The sequence below is a fragment of the Ostrinia furnacalis genome, unplaced genomic scaffold, assembly GCF_004193835.3.
Source record: "Ostrinia furnacalis isolate ACB-3 unplaced genomic scaffold, ASM419383v2 OfSCF3629, whole genome shotgun sequence".
Taxonomy (NCBI): domain Eukaryota; kingdom Metazoa; phylum Arthropoda; class Insecta; order Lepidoptera; family Crambidae; genus Ostrinia; species Ostrinia furnacalis.
The window spans coordinates 10,725-31,519 of NW_021133868.1; the positions used below are offsets into that span (position 1 = coordinate 10,725).

Below are 20,795 nucleotides of genomic sequence, written 5' to 3' on the forward strand. Positions count from 1 at the left end.
ACGTTGTCAATAAAAGTACTTAATAAGTGCATTATCGAATTTACAAGAGCTCCAACTACCAGAAATCTTTATAAACTATTTACCCTAAATGACCTGAAATAATGATTCCTCATAGTGTAATTACTTATGTTTGTTTTACAACTTTTTATAAAATTGAAGAAACAAAAAAATATCAACAGAAATGGCGTAAAATGTATCACTTTACACTTGTTAGCGAGTGGTCAATTCAGTGTGGTGTAAAATGATTTATGTCCCATTACACATCACTTTACACGAATGTAAAGTTGTCGTGCATGGTGATATAACTAGGTTTTTATTTAATTACGAAAAAACCACCTGCTATATTTCCCAAACTGGCACACTGCCTAATCATATCTAATATTACCTTTCACCTAAAAAATATTTCACACAGTTATCTCTAATAGCGACGAAGCAGGATTTTTTTTAACTTCAAATGCGATTTCCCAAAAATCACCATTTTCGACTTAGCTCCCTTTTCACTGGGGGTACAGATATGTGCTCATTATCCACTGCGGTATCAGTACTCAACTTTCGAATAATCTTTAGTACTACGCAAGCAATGTAAACTGTTTATATTATGACGTCGCTGCTGTCATCATTGCTTTCACGAGCAATGTGTTCTGTTTTTGGGCATATTGCTGCGACACCGGCCACAGCCCCTTGTCACATCTCCCTTTAGTTTCTGTGATCTGTGATGCTATAGGCCACGTACCTAACTGCTGCTACGGGTTTGATTCTTGTTGGGGAAAATCGTTAGTATGAAGCAAGAGTTTTCCTCGCAGTCTTAGACGTTAATTTTCTACTATAAAATAGTATTTATGGAATGCATGTGTTTTTTCAAGCTCTTTTTGCGTAAAAGAGTAACAAACATCCATCCGTCCTGATCAGCTTCAAAAATGTTAGAGCTCTAAGATAATTACACAAGAAAATAAATACTTAATTTAATCTTTATTCTCGTTAGGATTAGGTTACTCAAAAATAAAGTTACAACTAAAAAAATGTATTAGATTATTTAATACTATGTAGGTCTTTAAATGAATAATGGAAGAGTTATTTTTTATTTATTAGGTTCACAAAACTCGGTACAGTTAATATTAAAATTAACAAAGGGATATGAATTTAAACCGTAACATTAACATGTGGGCATAGTAGGAAAGATATAATGAAATAACGAGGGTTAGAAGGGTTAACTATGTTATCAATTATGTTTACGTTAATTAGAACTAACACACAACACTAAAGTTATTAAATTAAACTGATGAGTATTTAACAAAAAGATGGGTAATTAATTTCAAAGGGGATTAAGACTTACTTTCTCAGTCAGATAGGTTCTCTATCTTTTACTTCTTTGTTAGTTTCGTAAGAATGATCATTATAAAATATTATTTTAACAGTACAATTTTTACATTAACTCCATTATGAACTGTACCAATATTTGTGTCGAGAAATTAAAAGGATATCATTTGATTTCATTGAACTATTAAAATTAAATGGGTCTGTACCTATCAAAACACGCATATTTATTTTTGGACGATAAGAAGATTCCTAGTCTAGTTACTAGCTTCAAAACTCAATATCGTAAGCAAATAGAGAATAATTTACGCACTGATCGATCAACCTAAACTACATTACATCTTACGCTATTTTTATAATGTATCTAATCCAAAAATAGGACCCAAATAATAAATAGGAAACATTCCAGCACGCGGTGTTGATTAAACCCAAATCCTGACGTTTGCCAAAACATCAGTCAAGCTGTCGACGGCGCTAAATGACGTTCACTTCACCCGCGAATTATCCGAAAAATATCCGATAATATCCGAAAAATATCCGATAATTTCTCTTGAAATGCATTACGAAACCAGAACTAGGTTTCGGGCGAGGAAAGAATTATTTGTTTTGTAAATTCGTTCGGTTTTTTATCACTTCCGCTCGGTTATTATGTCTTCATTACGACAGTCTGTCGGTTTGTTTGTGGAAGTCAAATTATATTTCCAACGGAATACAATTTGAATAATTTAAAATACATTACATTAAATGTTACGATTGATATTTAAATCGACTAAAATACATTAGTAAGATTATCATAATCTACAGAACAGTGGCTAATAGAGTTACTCAAATTAACAACTTTAAAAAAAATATATTAGCAATTTATTTTTGCATAAATTACTAATAGTCCAATTAACCCCTCGTTCTAAGCTAAATATTATAATGCTTGTGTTACGAGTGGACTCACCACAATAGTCGAGCGTCAGTGGGGTTCAATTATTCAATTTGAATGAACCTCCAAGTTATAGGTACATATAGAAAAAGATAAACAGATAACCAACTAATGGTTTTGGTAGCTAACCTAAAGTTTGGCAACTGAACATCCAAAAAAATAAGGTTTATTACATAAAAATACTATAACTTTTGATGAACTTTTTCAAACCTGAGTGGATTATGTCATTTGACCTATTTTTGTTAATCAAATGACGCACGTTTTTACCTTTATAGAACTCAAGGTATCTTACCTTTAAAGCCATTTAGAAATAGCTAAGCAAACAAACGGTGCAAAGCACATATCCCTGGCTAGTTAAATGCGTGTGCTAAGTGCGTTTTTGTGTCTGCCACTTGTACATTTCAGGACAGAGATAGTGGACCTACACAAGTCAGTCTTTATGAATTGTCGTCAGTCAGTCGTTACAGCTATTTCTTAAATACTTAGTGAGTAAATTAAAATAAACAGTCTTCTTGATTCACAGCTTTATAACAATCACAGCTCTGAGAGATGCTATTTTGAAGTATATATCATCAAATTATTAAACTATTTATTTACTTACCTTATTTACTTCATTCGTTGTGTAGAACGTACAGTCTGCTCGATGAGCCTCTTGAGACTCACGTCCAGCGGTGGACTTCCATTGACTGTAAAATAAAAGAAAAATGTTTTTGGTATAACCACAGAATAAATTACAAATATTTGTTGCACTATTTTTCAAATCAGATTTGCAGGCTCTTAAAATCTTTTTAATGTTGAAGGATAAACTTAATATTTAGTTTTGTTCCCTTGCCAGTGTCCACAAGTGTACTTCTGCAGTCAGACTCGCAAATGACGTTGTTTGAGCATGCATGTGCATTGTTATTTGCAAGCGTTTGACAGTGTCGTAAAGGCGACTTTGTATGGGCAAGTTTTCTTTGAAGATAACACTTTAAGAGAGTACAGTTAGCACATCAAGTGAAGAATTCTTTTAATAGATTTTGAACTTCATTTCATTCTATTTATCAAAAGTCTAAGGTTCAAATTCGATTGATACATTAGTCATTTTGATATAGATGAGGTAGAATTGTGTAAAGCAATCGTAATCATTTGACAGTTCATAACGTACGATTATTCTGTGAAACGCTTTGTTTAACTGACTTTATCGTACGTTATGAACTGTCAAATGATTACGATTGCTTTACACAATTCCAACTCTGATATTAATGGGGTGTAGGTAGTGTTTGCCTCGCTTATTTTTCTTATCGATTGAATACTACAAAGAAAGAAGTTACTTCTATATTGTTCTAACTTAAAACTTGCACATTAATGATCCTAAATGAGAACCGAGAATCGAAACCGAAACCTCTAAAGCTGAGGAAGGGGCAATGAGCTAATGATGAATTTGAATAGCTCAGAAAGTTTATAACCAAATAAGCAGTCAGAGGAAGAAAAACTAGCGTAATAGTGAATGAAATATAGTTCTAGAATGTTTGAACTAGATAGTAGGATTTCCTACAAAATATGAGTATTTTCAGCGAAAATTCCTGCACTTTTCGCACGCGGCTCGCTACTTTTGCCTACCCTCGTCCCCAGGGTTTGCACTGCATTAATTTTAATTAATGAGAAAAACCACGAGATTTAGGGTTGGCACTCTCCCAAATTGATTCCAATGATGACGTATTGAGGTAAATAATATAGTTACACGCTCACGACTTCGCTCAGAGGGTCTAAACAAATAAAGATAATTTTGATTTTTGATTTGAATTTTGATTTTATTTGCGTCTCTTTCAGCGCTATTTTGTATGCGGTGAAATAAATGCACACAGCTCAAGATACATAAAACTCCATAAAGCACACCACATAAAAAAGTAAAATAATACAGGACATTTTAGGCGGTCTTATCGTTAGGAAGAGACCTCTTCCAGATAACAGAGAAACAGGACAGTTCTTTAACATAAAAGTGAAAGGCAATATTTGAAGGAAAAACGTGGAAATTGTTTTAATCTTCTAAATATATATGTCACCGGAAAATAACAAGACTCGTAAGTTGATCAATTTTCTAGGAAGTTGATCAACTCTCGGAAAATAACAAACGGCAGTTGAAATGTACTATTTAACGCATCGAATTTCAGCTAATTGGTCAACTTACGGTACCTAGCCGTAAGTTAATAATTAACTATATTGCTACAAGTAAAATCATCCACAAATGGGCCAATCGTTGCCCAGTGTACTATTTGACGGTACACTATTATCCGTCACTTAATACACTTTTCTCTGATTGGCCGACAGCATTAATTATAAGCATTTAGCAAGTGTTTATTCATAGAGTTACAAACACTTAGATTATGTTGTTTTAATATTTACATTTTAGAGATAGGGATATTAAAGTTCGTCTATGCTATACAGTTAAATAAATGAAAAATTTTAAAAAATATATATTGGAGCTCAGAGTTTTATTATTTTAAGTTATATTAATAATAAGTAAGTTTGTTTATTTCTACCACTACAGACTCCATTTCATTATCATAAATAAAATGACGGGTTATAATGAGAATTATTACCACACAAAACAACAATTGCTAATTTTACTACTATAAACAAAGAAAATAGATAGATTCTTTTACGTTTAAACTGGTAATGGCGGCGGCCGGGTGGCGGGGAGCGGTATAAAAGCACGTGAGTCTTTTAACCAATCAACGTGCACCTTGCCTTTGTCGGATGATTTAACGGCAAGACGCCGTAAATTAATCAACTTACTAAAATACATACGTTAAATAGTACATTTCAAATGCCGTTTATTATTTTCCGAGAGTTGATCAACTACCTAGAAAATTGATCAACTTACGAGTCTTGTTATTTTCCGGTGACATATATAAAACTCAAAAGTTATTGACTGACTGACTGACATAGTGATATATAGACGCACAGCCCAAACCACTGGACGGATCAGGCTGAAATTTGGCATGCATGTAGATGTTATGACGTAGGCATCCACTAAGAAAGAAAGATTTTACGAAACTCCACCCCTAAGGGGGTAAAACGGGATCCATGCGTACGAAGTCGCGGGCGGCCGCTAGTATAGCTATAAAATCTTAGCTAGTTCCGGGCCCAAAAGGGTCTCACTCACTTACCTATCTTGTAAAGAATGTTTTAATCAAGTAGGTAGTAGGTAGGTGTTATGTCGCTCCCTTTAGGGACTCCAGAATTAATTAAAAGAGCTTGCGAATAGTTCCGAACTCGTTCTGAAATCACTAAAGGGCCATATTATAGATACTTTATTTATAGATACTAGGTACTATAAAGTAATATTGATCTTAAATTATACATTTAAATGTTAATTAAAAACTAATTGTGTTTTAGGGTTTCAATTATGTGTTTTATTTAACCGATTACGGAAAAGAAGAAGTTCCTATCGTACCTCATTGGGGACAGAGAATGACCGGTCGTCGAGGACGGTTTTTGTCCAGTAGTGGACATCATTTGGCTGAAACAACGAACGAATGGTCCTCTGTAGCTCCTAAACTATGTATTCTTCCGTTTTTGTTTAATAAAGTGTCAATCAATTCGTTATTCTTCCCCGGGTAACATCTAGGCTACATTTTTCAAGTGAACGCACACTTACTTATCCAAGACGAACGAGTCGAATGAAAGGAATATACTTAGAATTAGAATTATACTATTCAATTGTAGCGTAGTGACTACATAGAAATAGGTCTACAACTCAATGCTCCCGAATGGAGTGGGCTTCAAAGTCAGTGTAGGCACAAACGAAATCCTCAAAACGGAAGCACATCTTTTATTCATAACCAAGAACAACGTTTGAGACTTTTGTCCCGCGAACAGTGAAAGAATACCTTTAGGGCATTCTAATCACCCAGCAGGGCTGGATGGATCAGGGATACTCAATCTTTGAGATTATCGTAATAAGATCACATAAAACGCTCTGAAATATATCAGCCACCCGCGACTTCGTACGCGTGGATCCCGTTTTACCCCCTTAGGCCTCAGCCTCGAACTTAGCGGGCAGCGGGGCGGCGGCGGCGGCGGCGCGGGAGCGGCAGGATCTAAGGCCTCAGCCTCGAACNCTAGCGCCGCCGCCGCTCCCGCCCCGCTGCCCGCTAAGTTCGAGGCTGAGGCCTTAGGGATGGAGTTTCGTAAAATCCTTTTTTAGTGGCCTACGTCATAACGTCTACCTGCATGCCAAATTTCAGCTCGATCCGTCCAGTGGTTTGGGCTGTGCGTTGATAGATCACTATGTCAGTCAGTCAGTCAGACACCTTTGAGTTATTATATTGGATATAGTTTGGAAGTTACGAGTACATCCAAAAGCTATATCTATCCAAAACCAAATCGTATGCTGAGGTAACCTAGACTGTACTTGCTATTTTTCATTTTTTTGTGCCCACAAGGTGGACAGACGACCTATCAAAGGTAGCAGGATACAGGCCGCTGTCAACTTGCCAATATGGAAATCATGGGGTAAGGCCTGTGTTCAGCAGTGGACGTCCTATGGCTGAAATGATGATGTAATGTTCTGGGCTTAATTCCAAATCAAGGCTTTTTTCATTTCATTTTTCCTATTTACTAAGTGCAGGTTGGTAACCTCTGTATAAGGGTGACCGAAATGAGTCCCTTAGAAAGGTGCTGCAAAGATTGAAGCCTTCTGAATAGCGGAAAGAGTGCTTTTGAACTGAACTAAAGCTGAACGCATAAGATGATATACTTAGCTAAGGGATGGGTAGCTTGGGGTCATTGGACGGGATTCTACGTGCTCACGGATCAGGCTTTAGATGAAGGGCACGCCATAAGCTTAGTATCGTGGTTAAAAAAAACAATGTATTAGTCTGATTAAGACCAAGTTGCACCACCTTATTTTAACCGTAATTATAACCATAACCGGTGTTTTTTGTCTGGAGTTGGACTTTTGACGTTTGTTAAAAAGTTATAGTAAGATGGAGTAACCCAGCCTAAATATGTAAGTATTTATTTACTTACAAGTACAATATACACACAGTTCAGTTCTTATAAACCTGCATTTCAGATTAGAAAATAAAGATGTGTTAGGATTTATGATTCCAGTTTATTTATAAAATATCTCAACAATTAGCTGTTTAAAATACAATTTTTAATAGTTACTTGATTCCTGTAATTTTGAAAGATTCAATAATAGTAATGTTGCAGTCAAAACTACTTTTGACTGCAAAAATCAGTCAAAAGTGGTTTTGACCGATTATGAGTTTTGACTGTAATAGTAACAAATCAATGTAAAATATTATATGGATGCTATAGTGAAACTAAAGCTGGCTAAATGAGTTTTTATGCGATTTCTCCACGTATTGTTTGTTATTGTTATTTTGATGTTTTATTGAATAAAATGCATATATTTAATTCTTTGTGATTTATTTTGTACCACTAAGAATATTCACGTTTATTCCATTTCCAGATAGTTCAAATTCATAGATATAATTTTGATCAAGATTAAAAATCAAACAAACAAAAGGCGATTAGATTTCTATAGAAAATATTCTCGATTCTAAAAAATATCGATTAGGTTTATAAGGAGCGCCTCACTAAATAGAACTGTCATAATCACCATCTTACGCTGAATGGACTATATACTATCCAATTGTAGCGTAGTGACTACATAGAAATAGGACTACAACTCAATGCTCCCGAATGGACTGGGCTTCAAAAGTCAGAGTAGGCACAAACGAAATCCTCAAAACGGAAGCACATCTTTTATTCATAACCAAGAACAACGTTTGAGACTTTTGTCCCGCGAACAGAAAGAATACCTTTAGGGCATTCTAATCACCCAGCAGGGCTTGAGATGGATCAGAGGTACTCAATCTTTTAGATTAACGTAATAAGATCACATGAAACGCTCTGAAATATATTAACAATAGCTGACCCGGCGAACTTCGTACCGCCTTAGCGTAGAGATTTTCTTAATATTTTTTTCCGTAAGAACCATCCTTGGACTTCCACAAACATTAAAAAAAAAGAATTATCGAAATCGGTTCAGCCGTTCACACGTGATGCCGTGACAACGCGAAACGGGTTTCATTTTTATATATATAGACTAGCAGCCACCCGCGACTTCGTACGCGTGGATCCCGTTTTACCCCCTTAGAGATGGAGTTTCGTAAAATCCTTTCTTAGCGGATGCCTACGTCATAACATCTACCTGCATGCCAAATTTCAGCCCGATCCGTCCAGTGGTTTGGGCTGTGCGTTGATAGATCACTATGTCAGTCAGTCAGTCAGACACCTTTGAGTTATTATATTGGATATAGTTTGGAAGTTACGAGTACATCCAAAAGCTATATCTATCCAAAACCAAATCGTATGCTGAGGTAACCTAGACTGTACTTGCTATTTTACATTTTTTTGTGCCCACAAGGTGGACAGACGACCTATCAAAGGTAGCAGGATACAGGCCGCTGTCAACTTGCCAATATGGAAATCATGGGGTAAGGCCTATGTTCAGCAGTGGACGTCCTATGGCTGAAATGATGATGTAATGTTCTGGGTTTAATTCCAAATCAAGGCTTTTTTCATTTCATTTTTCCTATTTACTAAGTGCAGGTTGGTAACCTCTGTATAAGGGTGACCGAAATGAGTCCCTTAGAAAGGTGCTGCAAAGATTGAAGCCTTCTGAATAGCGGAAAGAGTGCTTTTTAACTGAACTAAAGCTGAACGCATAAGATGATATACTTAGCTAGATGCAGGGCACACCGTAAGCTTAGTATCGTCTGATTAAAGCCGAGTTGCACCACATTATTTTAACCGTGACCATAACCATAATCGGTGTTTTTGTCCGGAGTTGGACTTTTGACGTTTGTTAAAGTTAAAGTAAGATGGAGTAACCCAGCCTAAATATGTAAGTAGTTACTTACAAGTACAATACACAGTTCAGTTGTTACAAACCTGCATTTCAGATTAGAAAATAAAGATATGTACCTACCATCCTAGACTTCATCTCACTTAACATCAGCTGCGATTGCGGTCAAATACCTGCCTTGTCTTGCATAAAAAAAAGATGTGTTAGGATTTATGATCCCAATTGTTTTAGTTATATCTCAGCAGTCATGAGTTTAAAATATAATTTGTAATAGTTACTTGATTACTTGACGTGGGCAGGCCTCCCACTAGGCGGACCGACGATTTGGTGAAGGTCGTGGGAGGTGCCTGGATGCGAGCGGCGCAGGACCGGTCTTTTTGGAAATCCTTGGGGGAGGCATTTGTCCAGCAGTGGACGTCTTTCGGCTGAAATGAACGAACGAACTTGCGATTCCTGTAATTTTGAACGATTCAATAATATTTACACATCAACGTAAAATATGGATGTTTTAGTGGAACTAAAGCTGGCTAAATGAGTTCTCAAGAGTTTCCCGCGGGGACTGGTTACAGCAAATTGGATTCTTCCCGGTTATCCTGTTTTGCATTAACACATAATTATGAGGTTAAACCTGGGTACTAGTTAAAAGTAACAGCCAGTACATGCCAAAGCCTACACTCATTGCTAGGTAGCGAGAGAAAATATTAAGTGTTTTTCGTGCATTTCAGCCAAATGTCGTCCATTGCTGGACAAAGACCTCCCTCAAGGATTTCCATAACGACCGGTCCTGGGTTGCCCGCATCCAGGTACTTCCCGCGACCTGCCCACGCGACGTCTTCCGGCCCGTGGAGTGGAGTGGCGCTCCAGAACTTTTTTTGCCCCAGCGGCCATCAGCTCTACGAACTATGTGCCCCGCCCACTATCACATTTTTTTTAAATAAAATATCTTTGAACATTTTACACTGCGCCTCTAGACCCAAACTAAGCAAAGCTTGTACTATGGGTACTAGACAACGGATATAAACATACTTAAACACTTTTTTTTGTAAATACATTCACATTACACATAGAAAACACACCTGCCATAGAAATTAAAATTCATCATTTCAATTTCTGCCCGCCCGGGAATCGAACCCGGGTCCTCTCGGCATAGTAGTCCGTTCTGAACCACTACACCAAACGGCCGACAATTATTTGTTTGCATGTATAGCCTCTTTACTTCTAAACTTACTCAGTTTAATAAGAGTAGCTTTATTGTGTGATGGCTGTTTCGTTCAGGCTACGGCATAGTTCCGCAGGAAGACTGGCCAAAGTTTTTCCAAAGCAGTTTACAGTTTTTAATCTCCGCGGAGTGCGCAGTAATCTGGGTTAACTGAATTTGGTTAAAACTCTTCTTTAAATTAAGTTAGATAGGATTTCATAGTACAGAAAGTTATTTTTTAATTAATAAAGGTCTGTTGAACTGTATGAAACTAAGCTTAAAGTTGAATTAAGCTCGATTTAATGTCAAAGATTTATTTATTTATTTATACTTCAATGCCAAAAATATTAACATTAGAAGAACTTAATGCCATAAGGCATTGTCATCCAGTTTACCTTTGGGTTATGCAGAAAAATTAGTTTGGCGGTATAACAAAAAAAAATTAAATAAAACAAAGCAACGGCAAAATAAAATATGCTACATATACAGATACATAAATAATATATAAAATATATAAAGATTGGGTTTTGATCCTAACGTAAAAAACAGTTAGTACACAAATAGAACTTAATAATAATGCAATCGATCTGGTAGACTCTACTGTATTTCTGGGAATTACCCTGGATTCAAAACTCCAGTGGGGCCCCCATATAGAAACTCTGGCGGGAAAGCTCAGCTCAGCGGCTTTTGCAATAAAAAGGATACGGTCATTAACCGATGTTTCAACAGCTCGCTTAGTCTACTTTAGCTACTTTCATAGCCTAATGTCATATGGAATCATGCTATGGGGCAAAGCTGCAGATTTTGAAACAATATTTATTTTGCAAAAACGTGCGATAAGATACTTGTATAAAATGAAAGCAAGAGCATCCCTTAGAGAATTGTTTAAAGAAATTGGCATTCTCACGGCCGCTTCACAATACATCTTAAACTGTATTCTATTTATTCAAAAAAATATTACTGAATTCAAAAAGAAAAGTGATATTCACCAAATTAACACTAGAAATAAAAATAAATTGGCTATACCCGCTTTTAGACTTAATAAAGTGTTTGCCACTTTTATGGGACAAGGTATCCATTTTTATAACAAAGTCCCTGATAAATATAAAGAGCTACCGTATAATAAATTTAAAGATATAGTTAAAGATCACATGCTTAAAAAAGCCTATTATACAACTCGAGATTTTCTTAATGATAAGTCATCCTGGGAGTAGGATTATGGTCCTCTCATGCTCGCACTAAAAAGAATTAAAATGAAAAGTAATGTATAAACTAATAATAATTTCTCAAATGTTATAGTGTCATGCTTCTCAATCTGGACTGTTACTTAGCTTTATTATTATTTTTTTTTTTAAAGAGATAACTTGGAATTGTCATTCTCACTAAAATGTCTCTGGGGTGGTGGCGTAGTGAGGCGGGTCGTTACATTCCCTCTAATATGGTCGAGTGAAGCGATGGCTGGTTCACTCGTCATGTCTGTGAACAGGCGCTGCTTTCGGGGACTGGTCAATCCAAGTTATTCAAATTTATGTATGCGAGTCATTTCTACTAGTATCTTAATATGTAAGTCTAGAAATTAGCACGTCACTACCTTGTTTAATATACCACGCAATCTTGTATACCCATTCTTATAAGATACACCATACAAGAATGCATGGTAAATTCAGTGAACTGCTCCTGAATCGAATGTACCTACTACTACTATTTCTATTTATTTATATTAACCGGCAGACAGTGGTGACTGAGTTTGTTGCGGCGCTTCTTCTCAGCACTTGCCAAATGTTGGTCTCGAAGCGCTGGTAGGGTAAAAAGATTATGAGACATGTAGAGGCTCCAAGAGCAAAATGACGATTTGTAAGAACTATTTATTAGTCCAAACAAATAAAGAAATTTTGACTTTGACTTTGACTTTGACTTTGATAGTTACTTGAGGTTTGGTATGATAAAAAATGGTGGAAACTGTTCAGAAAAAAACGTGGGTTTCGATTAATTGAAAACTTTGCACAAAAAGGTATTACACGAAGGGAAAGCTTATTTACGTCCCACTGTAGGGCATAGACCTCACTGTGGGCTTGTTCAATATGGATTAAAATTAAATGAAATAATTTATTCAGTACATAGGCCCTTTCCAGGGCACTTATACACGTCCCAAATATAGCTTGCCCTACCACCACTTCGGGACAACATGTGGGCTGGTGCTGAGAAGAAGTGGCGGAAGAAACTCAATCACCTTTGTCAGTCTCATTTTCAATCCAATACAGTAATTTATAATTTATTTTTGATTGAGTTAAAAGGCGATTATCACACTGCACCGCTCTCCGCCGTGGTACGCGGGACGACAGATTTAATCATTGTATGCAAGTACCTCAGTTTGTATAGAAAACACGCGCGGCACAACACACTGACAACGCGTTTGCACGCGGGATTTTTTATATGTAATCACGCGGACCGCGGCGGAGCGCGGTGCAGTGTAATAATCGTCTAAGGTAATCATCATCAGTCGTAATATCAGATGTTATCAAGGCGCCCTAAGGCTTCTGACTAGGCTTAACGAATCGAAATACCAAATGATATTTGCTGAAATCAATTTATTACGTGCTTTCCGATTCTGAAGCACGTAAAAGCTTGTGATAAAATGACCCAAATATCGGAATGGATGTTTTTCTGGACAACACTTATTACATCACCGAGAAGAGAGGCTTTTAAATAGGCTACTAATCGGATCAGTGCGGTATGGGCGCCACGGGGGGCCACGGGGGTCACCCGGACATGTCTCGGACGTGACCCGGTCACGGGCCTAAGGACACGTGGCGAGATGTACTTACTTGATACTTACCCGCTGGGAGTTTGGTAATGTAACGATTTGTCCAAGTAAATAAATACCATTAAATAGCCTATGTGAGAATATCTCGGCGAGAAGCACCTGATGTCGTGTCGTGAGTGCACGAATCAACTGCACTCAGGAGGATTTGATGAGTGCTGCTGACAACGCCACTCGTGTGGCGGAGTTTTGGGCTGACACTGTGTAGGTTTGTTGTCGACACGAAAAGAAGAAGAATAGCCTATGCGCGCGGTATTGCCCGACTGTATTTCGATCTATGTCTAGTTCGTTTCAACAAAAGAACGTCCAATGTTGATTTCTACAACGACCGGTCTGGCTGGCCTCTAAGTAAGCTTTCTAACACATAATGTTTTAAGGGCCTGTGCGTGTCCCGATCAAAAATCTTTCATCTATTAATATTTACAGGAATCATAACAATCATTAGTTTACATTTCGCCTTCAACTGCATGATAAATTATTGTTTTCTTCTACAAATCAAGTATTTAAGGGCAAGCCATATTTAAGACGTGTAATAAGTGATCTGAAAAGGCCATTGCAGATGTTACCGGAAAATAACAAGATCCGCAAAGCGAAGATGTGGGCGTAAAATAATACACTTTATCTCTCGTTTAAAATCCTGAAGTTTATAAATTTCCTAGGAAATTGATAAACATGTTATTTTCCGGACATAGATAGTATAGAATTTATATGTGGACTAGCGGCCGCCCGCGACTTCGTACGCTTGGATCCCGTTTTATCCCTTTAGGGGTGGAGTTTCGTAAAATCCGTTCTTGGTGAGCACATACGTTCTAAAAGGAACCTATATGCAATATTTGAGATTCCTAGCACTTGTAGTTTCTAAGATTTCGTGATGAGTGAGTTAAGCAGTGACCTTTCGCTTTTAGATATAGATTAAACAATCTTCGTACTTTTTATCGCAACTCAATTCAAGTACATCCTATCCCTATAACTGGAGCCACTAAAGGAGCATCCAATCTATCTTGTCACCGGGGTCGAGGTAGATTTGTGTTGTAACATTACCATATTATTAGGCAGCGAAAACCCGACAGCGGGTACGTGATCGCGTAATACCGAAAGGTAGGCGTGTTTTCACCCTCTTTTATCTCTACTAAACGAAGGTAGATACCATAGTAGACACTTGAGGTGTTTTAGCACAGTTCGATAACAAAATGTACAGCAAATAAGAAAATAAAATTGGTCAAGAGCGAGTCGTATTACGCACATAATAATATGCGACTGTCCAAAAGCAAAAGTAGCAAGTGTTTCTGAATAAATTTTACAGGACACTTCTGGTAGCACACACACACTTTATATGATAAGTTATTTTGCTTTACTTCAGGAACCGGTACAAGTACTACTAAACTTTACTGCTGAAACTATTTATTTACTTCTTTAAAAATACAGGTCTTTTTTTGGTTGTTTCTTTTACATAAATATGACATGTAACTACTAGGTGGGCTTGCCAACATTTACGTTGGAACATGCCTTATCAGAGCGATCTGTGACTTGACCCTTAAATATGGCTACCGTGCACTCATAGCACGGGGTTTGCAAACATGAATTTGAAAAGAACCTCATGAAAGTCTTAAGCTGAGTTGCACCATCTTAATTTAATTTTGACAAACGTCAAAAATCTGTCAAACTCCATACAAAAAGCATCAGTTAATGTTATTGTCACGGTTAAAATTAGGGAGCTACTTTGCAATGACTTATGAATTGCAACGTAGCGTCAGTGAGATTTTATGTTAGCTGAATTTTATGTTTTTCAAATCCACTGCTTATTTGTGAAATGAAAATTCCTTTTTTATAAAGAAGGAAGTTAAGCTAAACATGCTGGTGTTACGAGTGAGTATCACAATAGTCCGCGACTCCAAGTTTGCTAGCATATCAGGAACTTATCTGTAAGATACACTATGTTTTACAGGTCTTGTTTCAGACAAAGTTATCTGTGGTCAGGTTTATGTTCACATCTATCTTTAGCCGTAACATATATATAGATGACACTCAGCAATAATGTGGCTTTCTATTGGTGAAAGAATTTTTAAAATTGGTTCAGTAGATCCCGAGATTACCCCTTACAATTTAACAAATATACAAACACACACTTTACCTCTTTAATAATTAGTATAATAGATTACATCTTGGGAAGCAGTTACCTCGTATGTCACATAATTCTGAAAATATAGCCAGTGCTTACTCCTCTGGCATTATTTTATCATTAACCTTTTTAAATGAATGCTAAAGCTAAAAAATAATTGCATTCAAACTCATGTAAAAACGATGGCCAAACCCGTGTCTTTATAATTCAAATAAAAGGTTTAATTATCCGAAAATGATTTCGTGCCGTGTCCGCCCCCGTCTAATTATAAAACTTGGAATGGCTTCAAAGCAATATAATAAGAGAAGTTCGTTTTAATCAACATAAAAACCTTTTTTTTTGCACGAGAATAAATATTTTTGGCGTTAATGTTAGAAAGGCCCCGGTCAATCACATGTGTGGCGAGTGTGGTGTAGTAAATAGCTAATTGAGAAATACCTGCTTGGAAAACGGTGGTTTACTGATGAAAATTACACAAAAATGTTTTTGGTACTTATTTTAGCTGTATAAATTACATACACATTTTTCTGCTAATTGCGGGTTACTTTCTCAAAAAACAACAAAATTAAACACCAACCTATTTATTTATTAACCGACTTTAACAAAAGAAGTAATGGCATCATACCACTAACTTTTGTAAAAATCACACACTTAAAGCCATTTAGCCAGGCTTAAGTTGAAGATTTGTCCTCCAGATGGATTTTGGCTTACAGCCACTCAATAAATTATGTAACACAGTCTCGAGCAGACATTGTACGTAATTTATGTGGCCATTCATAACATTAAAAAACCTAGACGGAACTAAACTCCTTTGTGTCCAATTCAAAAGCTCTAAGTCCGTGGATCGCGCAAAAACTTTTTGACGACACTAATCCATTCATTTTTTGTTCCAGGTCGCAGTATAAAGAAAATGGTGACGTCATAGCCGTCAACAATGTGAAACTATGAACTGAGTGCCTCTCACATGATTTCTTTAAACAACTTCACACATACGACGAATGTTAGCACACCGTTGCACAGACAGTTCACGTACACAACCGAAAATGGCTATCAGAATAGCGAGATGTTCGTATACGAGTTCGAAAATTCGAGTTTCGAGGAGGCGAACTTTTCGAATTCGAGTTTCGAGTCGAATGGGAACTATTCGGAGTACGCGGAGATTCCGTATTACATAAAGGCTACGTCGATGACTTTTTGTATAGTGATAATGTGTTTGGGCGTGATAGGGAATGTGATGGTGCCAATAGTGATTCTGAAGACGAAGGACATGAGGAATTCAACGAACATTTTCCTAGTGAATCTGAGTATTGCGGACCTGATGGTGCTTTTGGTGTGCACTCCTACAGTGCTGGTGGAAGTGAATTCTAAGCCGGAGACGTGGGTGCTGGGGAAAGAACTATGTGAGTATACTTTAGATCTTTAAATATTATAGTTGTGTAAAGCAGATAGACTTTAAATATGAGGTCCGCATTCGGGAAGGCGCTGGATGCAGGCCGCCGCTACCAACCGTGCGATGTGGAAGTCATTGGGGGAGGCCTATGTTCAGCAGTGGACGTCCTGTGGCTGAAATGATGATAATGATGATGATGATGATTCGGGAACGACGTTCAAACCCAACTTATTGGCCTTATACTGGAGTGAAACTAAAATATACCTCATCATCATCATTTCATCTACAGGACTTCCACTGCTAAACATATTGACAGGGTGGTAGCAGCCTGTGTCTAGTGCCTTTCTACTACCTTTACGAGGTCGTCGGTCCACTTTGTGTGTGTAATAGATACTTAAACTATGCATTGGTTAAGCTTATAATTGTTATTTAATTTTGAGCGTTAAGAGTTGCATCTCAAACTAATTTGAAAATTATAAATAACTTGTATAAATCGAACTGCGGCGGGATTGAGGCGTGGCGTGGGTTCAATTCTTAGGCAGTTCGATTTTTTCAAGTTATTTATAATTTTCAATAAAGCTTATATTGTCAAATGCCCTAATAACTAACCCTTAAAGGTGCCTCAAAAAGTAACTTTAAGTGAAGTTATTTTCCGAACATTATATTATTACTTTAGTACCTCTAAGAGTACGTAAAAGTGACGCTAACGTGTCCCATATCTTAGTATTCCCACATACCCGTTCAGTATTCAGAGAAAATGTTACAAAAGTGCTTCTGAACAGGCACAATAGGCAGAACAACTTTTCACTCAGCCACTCAAAGTGTTGAGGAACAATTTGACGGTAGCTCGCTTTTGGAAGCACGTTGAGCTTTACACTGTTATCTTATGCAGTCGAAATAAGGGCGATTTTGCAAAGGAAATGTATAGGCTAATGTGCTGTAGTCTTCGTAATTAGGTGTTTGAGTGCGCGGTTTTTGTTGTGTTATGGGTAATGAGCTCACGTACGTTTTTGTGAAATTGTCTAAGCTTATGTATTTCGATAATCAAAATAGGTAGAGTTCAAGATTGATGGTTTTGACATTTAATAGCGCAATTGCTTTAAAATTACGCTCACTTTTTTCACACAAAACACACTCATATGAAAAAGAGTAGGTAGGTATACTTCCTTTGTTCATCAAAAATAATGTAGGATTTATTTATTTAAACTTTTTGCACAAAAATAAAGAACAGTGGTTGACTTAATGCCGGGTGGCATTCTCTACCAGTCAACCACGGGTCAAGCAGAGAAGCTAAGGCCACTAATGGTGTAAGAATTTTTCAAATCAGCCCAGTAGTTTCAGAGCATTGAATATAAACAATTAAAAAATAACTACATACTCGTAAGTTTGGCCTTGGTGCCCATGTAGATAATGCTTAAATTAGAAAATTAATACTAAACGAGTAAATAATGTTAGTGGTGGATACGTTTTATATTCCCCAAAATAAAACTCGGTCACAAAAAGTGTGTTTTTGCTCAAATTCAAACGCGGCTGGTGCTTACCGTATTAACTAAATGCGACTTTAATGGATGCTAATGTGCTCTGTTTCGACAGTACGAAAGATTTGTCGACCATTTTATACGTAGCGTTTCTTTTTTCAATGTAGATAAGTACCCTGGTTTTAAGTTGTGACTCATTGCCTAAAATGCTGTCCTTTACTTTTATTTGTCCCGTTTATTGTCTCTAATAGTCCCTGAGTCCGCTTTAAAATTGCCTACGTCATACGACATCGATAAAATACATGGCATCGGAAAAGTTATGTCGAGTGCGAATCAGAAGATTACCTACCGCAGAATTTTTGTCGGCCGATAGTTTAGTCGGTCAGTTACATACTGGACATGTATTATGTATACGCACATTACACCGATTTGGTATGGGCCGATTCTTCACATAAATTAGAATCGGGCCCAACTATGCTATCGGCCGACTAAAAGTCTATAGTCGGCGGGGAGTCTAGAATTGGTCGGACATTTGAAAATAGTTTCGGAGAAATGTAGAACAGAGGCCCTTTAATGGCCAAGGGCTGCTGTTTTGGCCAACTAAACCTAAGGGTCTCGTTCAAGGCAATTTACGAGTAAACAACTTAGCTACACCGCAGTGTAGTCGTCATTTCTTCCATATTAATAATTTGGTTAAAAGTGTGGTAGATACGAACTATGGCATATCAAGCTGGACACTGGCATCTTATCATCATCATCATTTCAGCCACAGGACGTCCACAGCTGAATATAGGCCTCCCCCAATAATTTCCACATCGCCCGTTTGTTAGCGGCCTGCATCCAGCGCCTTCCTGCTACTTTTAATTGGTTCGGTTCACCTTGTGGAAGACCCACGCTGCGTTTTCCGTTGCGTTATACTGGCATCTCATAGAGTAGTAATATTCAGTGATTATGCAACAAACTTTATAATCTGATGTACTGACTGTACCTAATACAGTCAGCGTAAAATAGTTCCTGACACCCAAAGAACCCAAAAAGTTCGCAACACGTCTTTATTACAATGGAATAAGGTTGTGTTTCAACTTTTTTGGCCACTTAGGGTGTCACGAACTTTTTGACGTTGATTGTCCCTACCTATAGTATGAACAATGGCACGTTAAGCTAAACAGTAGCATCTTCACCATCATCATCGTCATCTCAGCTATAGGACGTCCACTGCTGAACATAGGCCTCCCCCAATGCTTTCCATGTTGCCCGGTTGGTAGCGGCCTGCGTCCAGCGCCTTCCTGCTACCTTTATGATGTCGTCGGTCCACCTTGTGCATCAGCATCTTATGTATTTGTAATAAAGGCGACTATGCAACAAAACTGTAGTCTCATGTACTTCTGTACCCAGTTACTATTAATTAGCCCAAAAAACTAATTGCCCGCTGAAACTGAAGCGGCCCACTATCCGCCATTCGCAGCACATGTCGCTTTGTGTTAAACGGTTCCTACAAACAACAAAACATCGACCTTAACACAAAGAAATAAAGTTCAAAACCGCTTATTAGAAACACACGAAGTTAACTTCACACCTGCTTAGGGAATTATCAACCTTGAATAGTAGAAGTAAGGTCCAAAATAAAAGTCGAGGTAAATGTAGAGTTTGACCAAGTTGGCTAGTAGAAACTAAATCTTAGTGCAGTTGGTTAAGATTGGTTTTGGAATGAAGTGTGCAAACGGAGTAAGAAGTGATGCGCCCCAATTAAGTGTAGGTAATAAAGTGTGCGCTTGGATTGACTAGGGTTGGCACTTTTGGATTAAGAAAAGGCAGTCTTTTCATTAATTAAATTACAAACTGTAATTCTTTAAATACTTTAAGAAACGCGAGAAAGTTCAGAAAATAAAAATTATATTTGTAGGCTGAAATTTCCGGAGTACTACGATTTTTGAAAGGCGGTTTGGTGAAAAAAGTGTCTTTTATTTTCGGTAAATAGCAATGGTAACTATCTACTAATCATTAATTAATCAATACTAATTACTATCAATTAAATTGTTTGTCTTTCAATATTTTCATATTTAGAAAATACTAGCTGACCCGGCGAACTTTGTTCCGCCTTAATGGCAATAAATAAGCAGACTTTTTTTTAATTTCGAACGGGATAAAAAGTATCCTATGTCCTTCTCCTGGCTCTAAGCTACCTCCCTGACAATTTTCAGCTAAATCGGTTCAGCCGTTCTTGAGTTATAAGTGGAGTAACTAACACGACTTTCTTTTATACAGGGTGTTAGGTAAATGGGTATATGAGCCGACACTAGCCCATGTTAACATGGGCATATAAATAGTATGGTGAAGTCAGAAAATTGATATCTTCATTTTAATTATTTTAATTTTCATACAAATCTGATTTTATAAAATTTATTTTGGATGAAAATTAAAAAAAAATAAGTGATGATATCAAATTTCTGACTTCACCATACCATTTATATGCCCATGTTATCATGGGGTAGTGTCGGCTCGTATACCCATTTACCTAACGCCCTGTATATATAGATATTAATTAATTAACTTTTTGCTAACTTTCGAATAACGAGCAGTACGTTATGATCTTTAGAAATTGGAAATTAGAAGTACATATATATGAATATTATGTTGTACTCTCCAATAGAGAAAACCACACACAGGGGAGAGCTGCAA

The 20,795-nt window shown here is 37.1% G+C and overlaps 1 protein-coding gene and 1 long non-coding RNA gene across 3 annotated transcripts in view; one reads left to right on the forward strand and one right to left on the reverse strand.

The window, feature by feature from the left end:
• Positions 1-7,774: 7,774 nt before the first annotated feature.
• LOC114358027 (uncharacterized) lies at positions 7,775-20,431 on the reverse strand. The gene is made up of 3 exons (XR_003656350.1): positions 20,414-20,431; positions 13,130-13,132; positions 7,775-7,877 (listed from the first exon to the last, which is right to left on the reverse strand). It is a non-coding gene; the product is annotated as an uncharacterized LOC114358027 (long non-coding RNA).
• Positions 16,148-20,795, forward strand: part of Ethr (ecdysis triggering hormone receptor) — a 57,222-nt gene continuing 52,574 nt past the window's right edge. For both annotated transcript variants that reach the window (XM_028311887.1, XM_028311885.1), the window contains exon 1: positions 16,148-16,648. In XM_028311887.1, the coding sequence (XP_028167688.1) occupies positions 16,213-16,648 (436 nt within the window). In that variant the 5' untranslated portion in view covers positions 16,148-16,212. The remainder of the gene's footprint in view (positions 16,649-20,795) is intronic.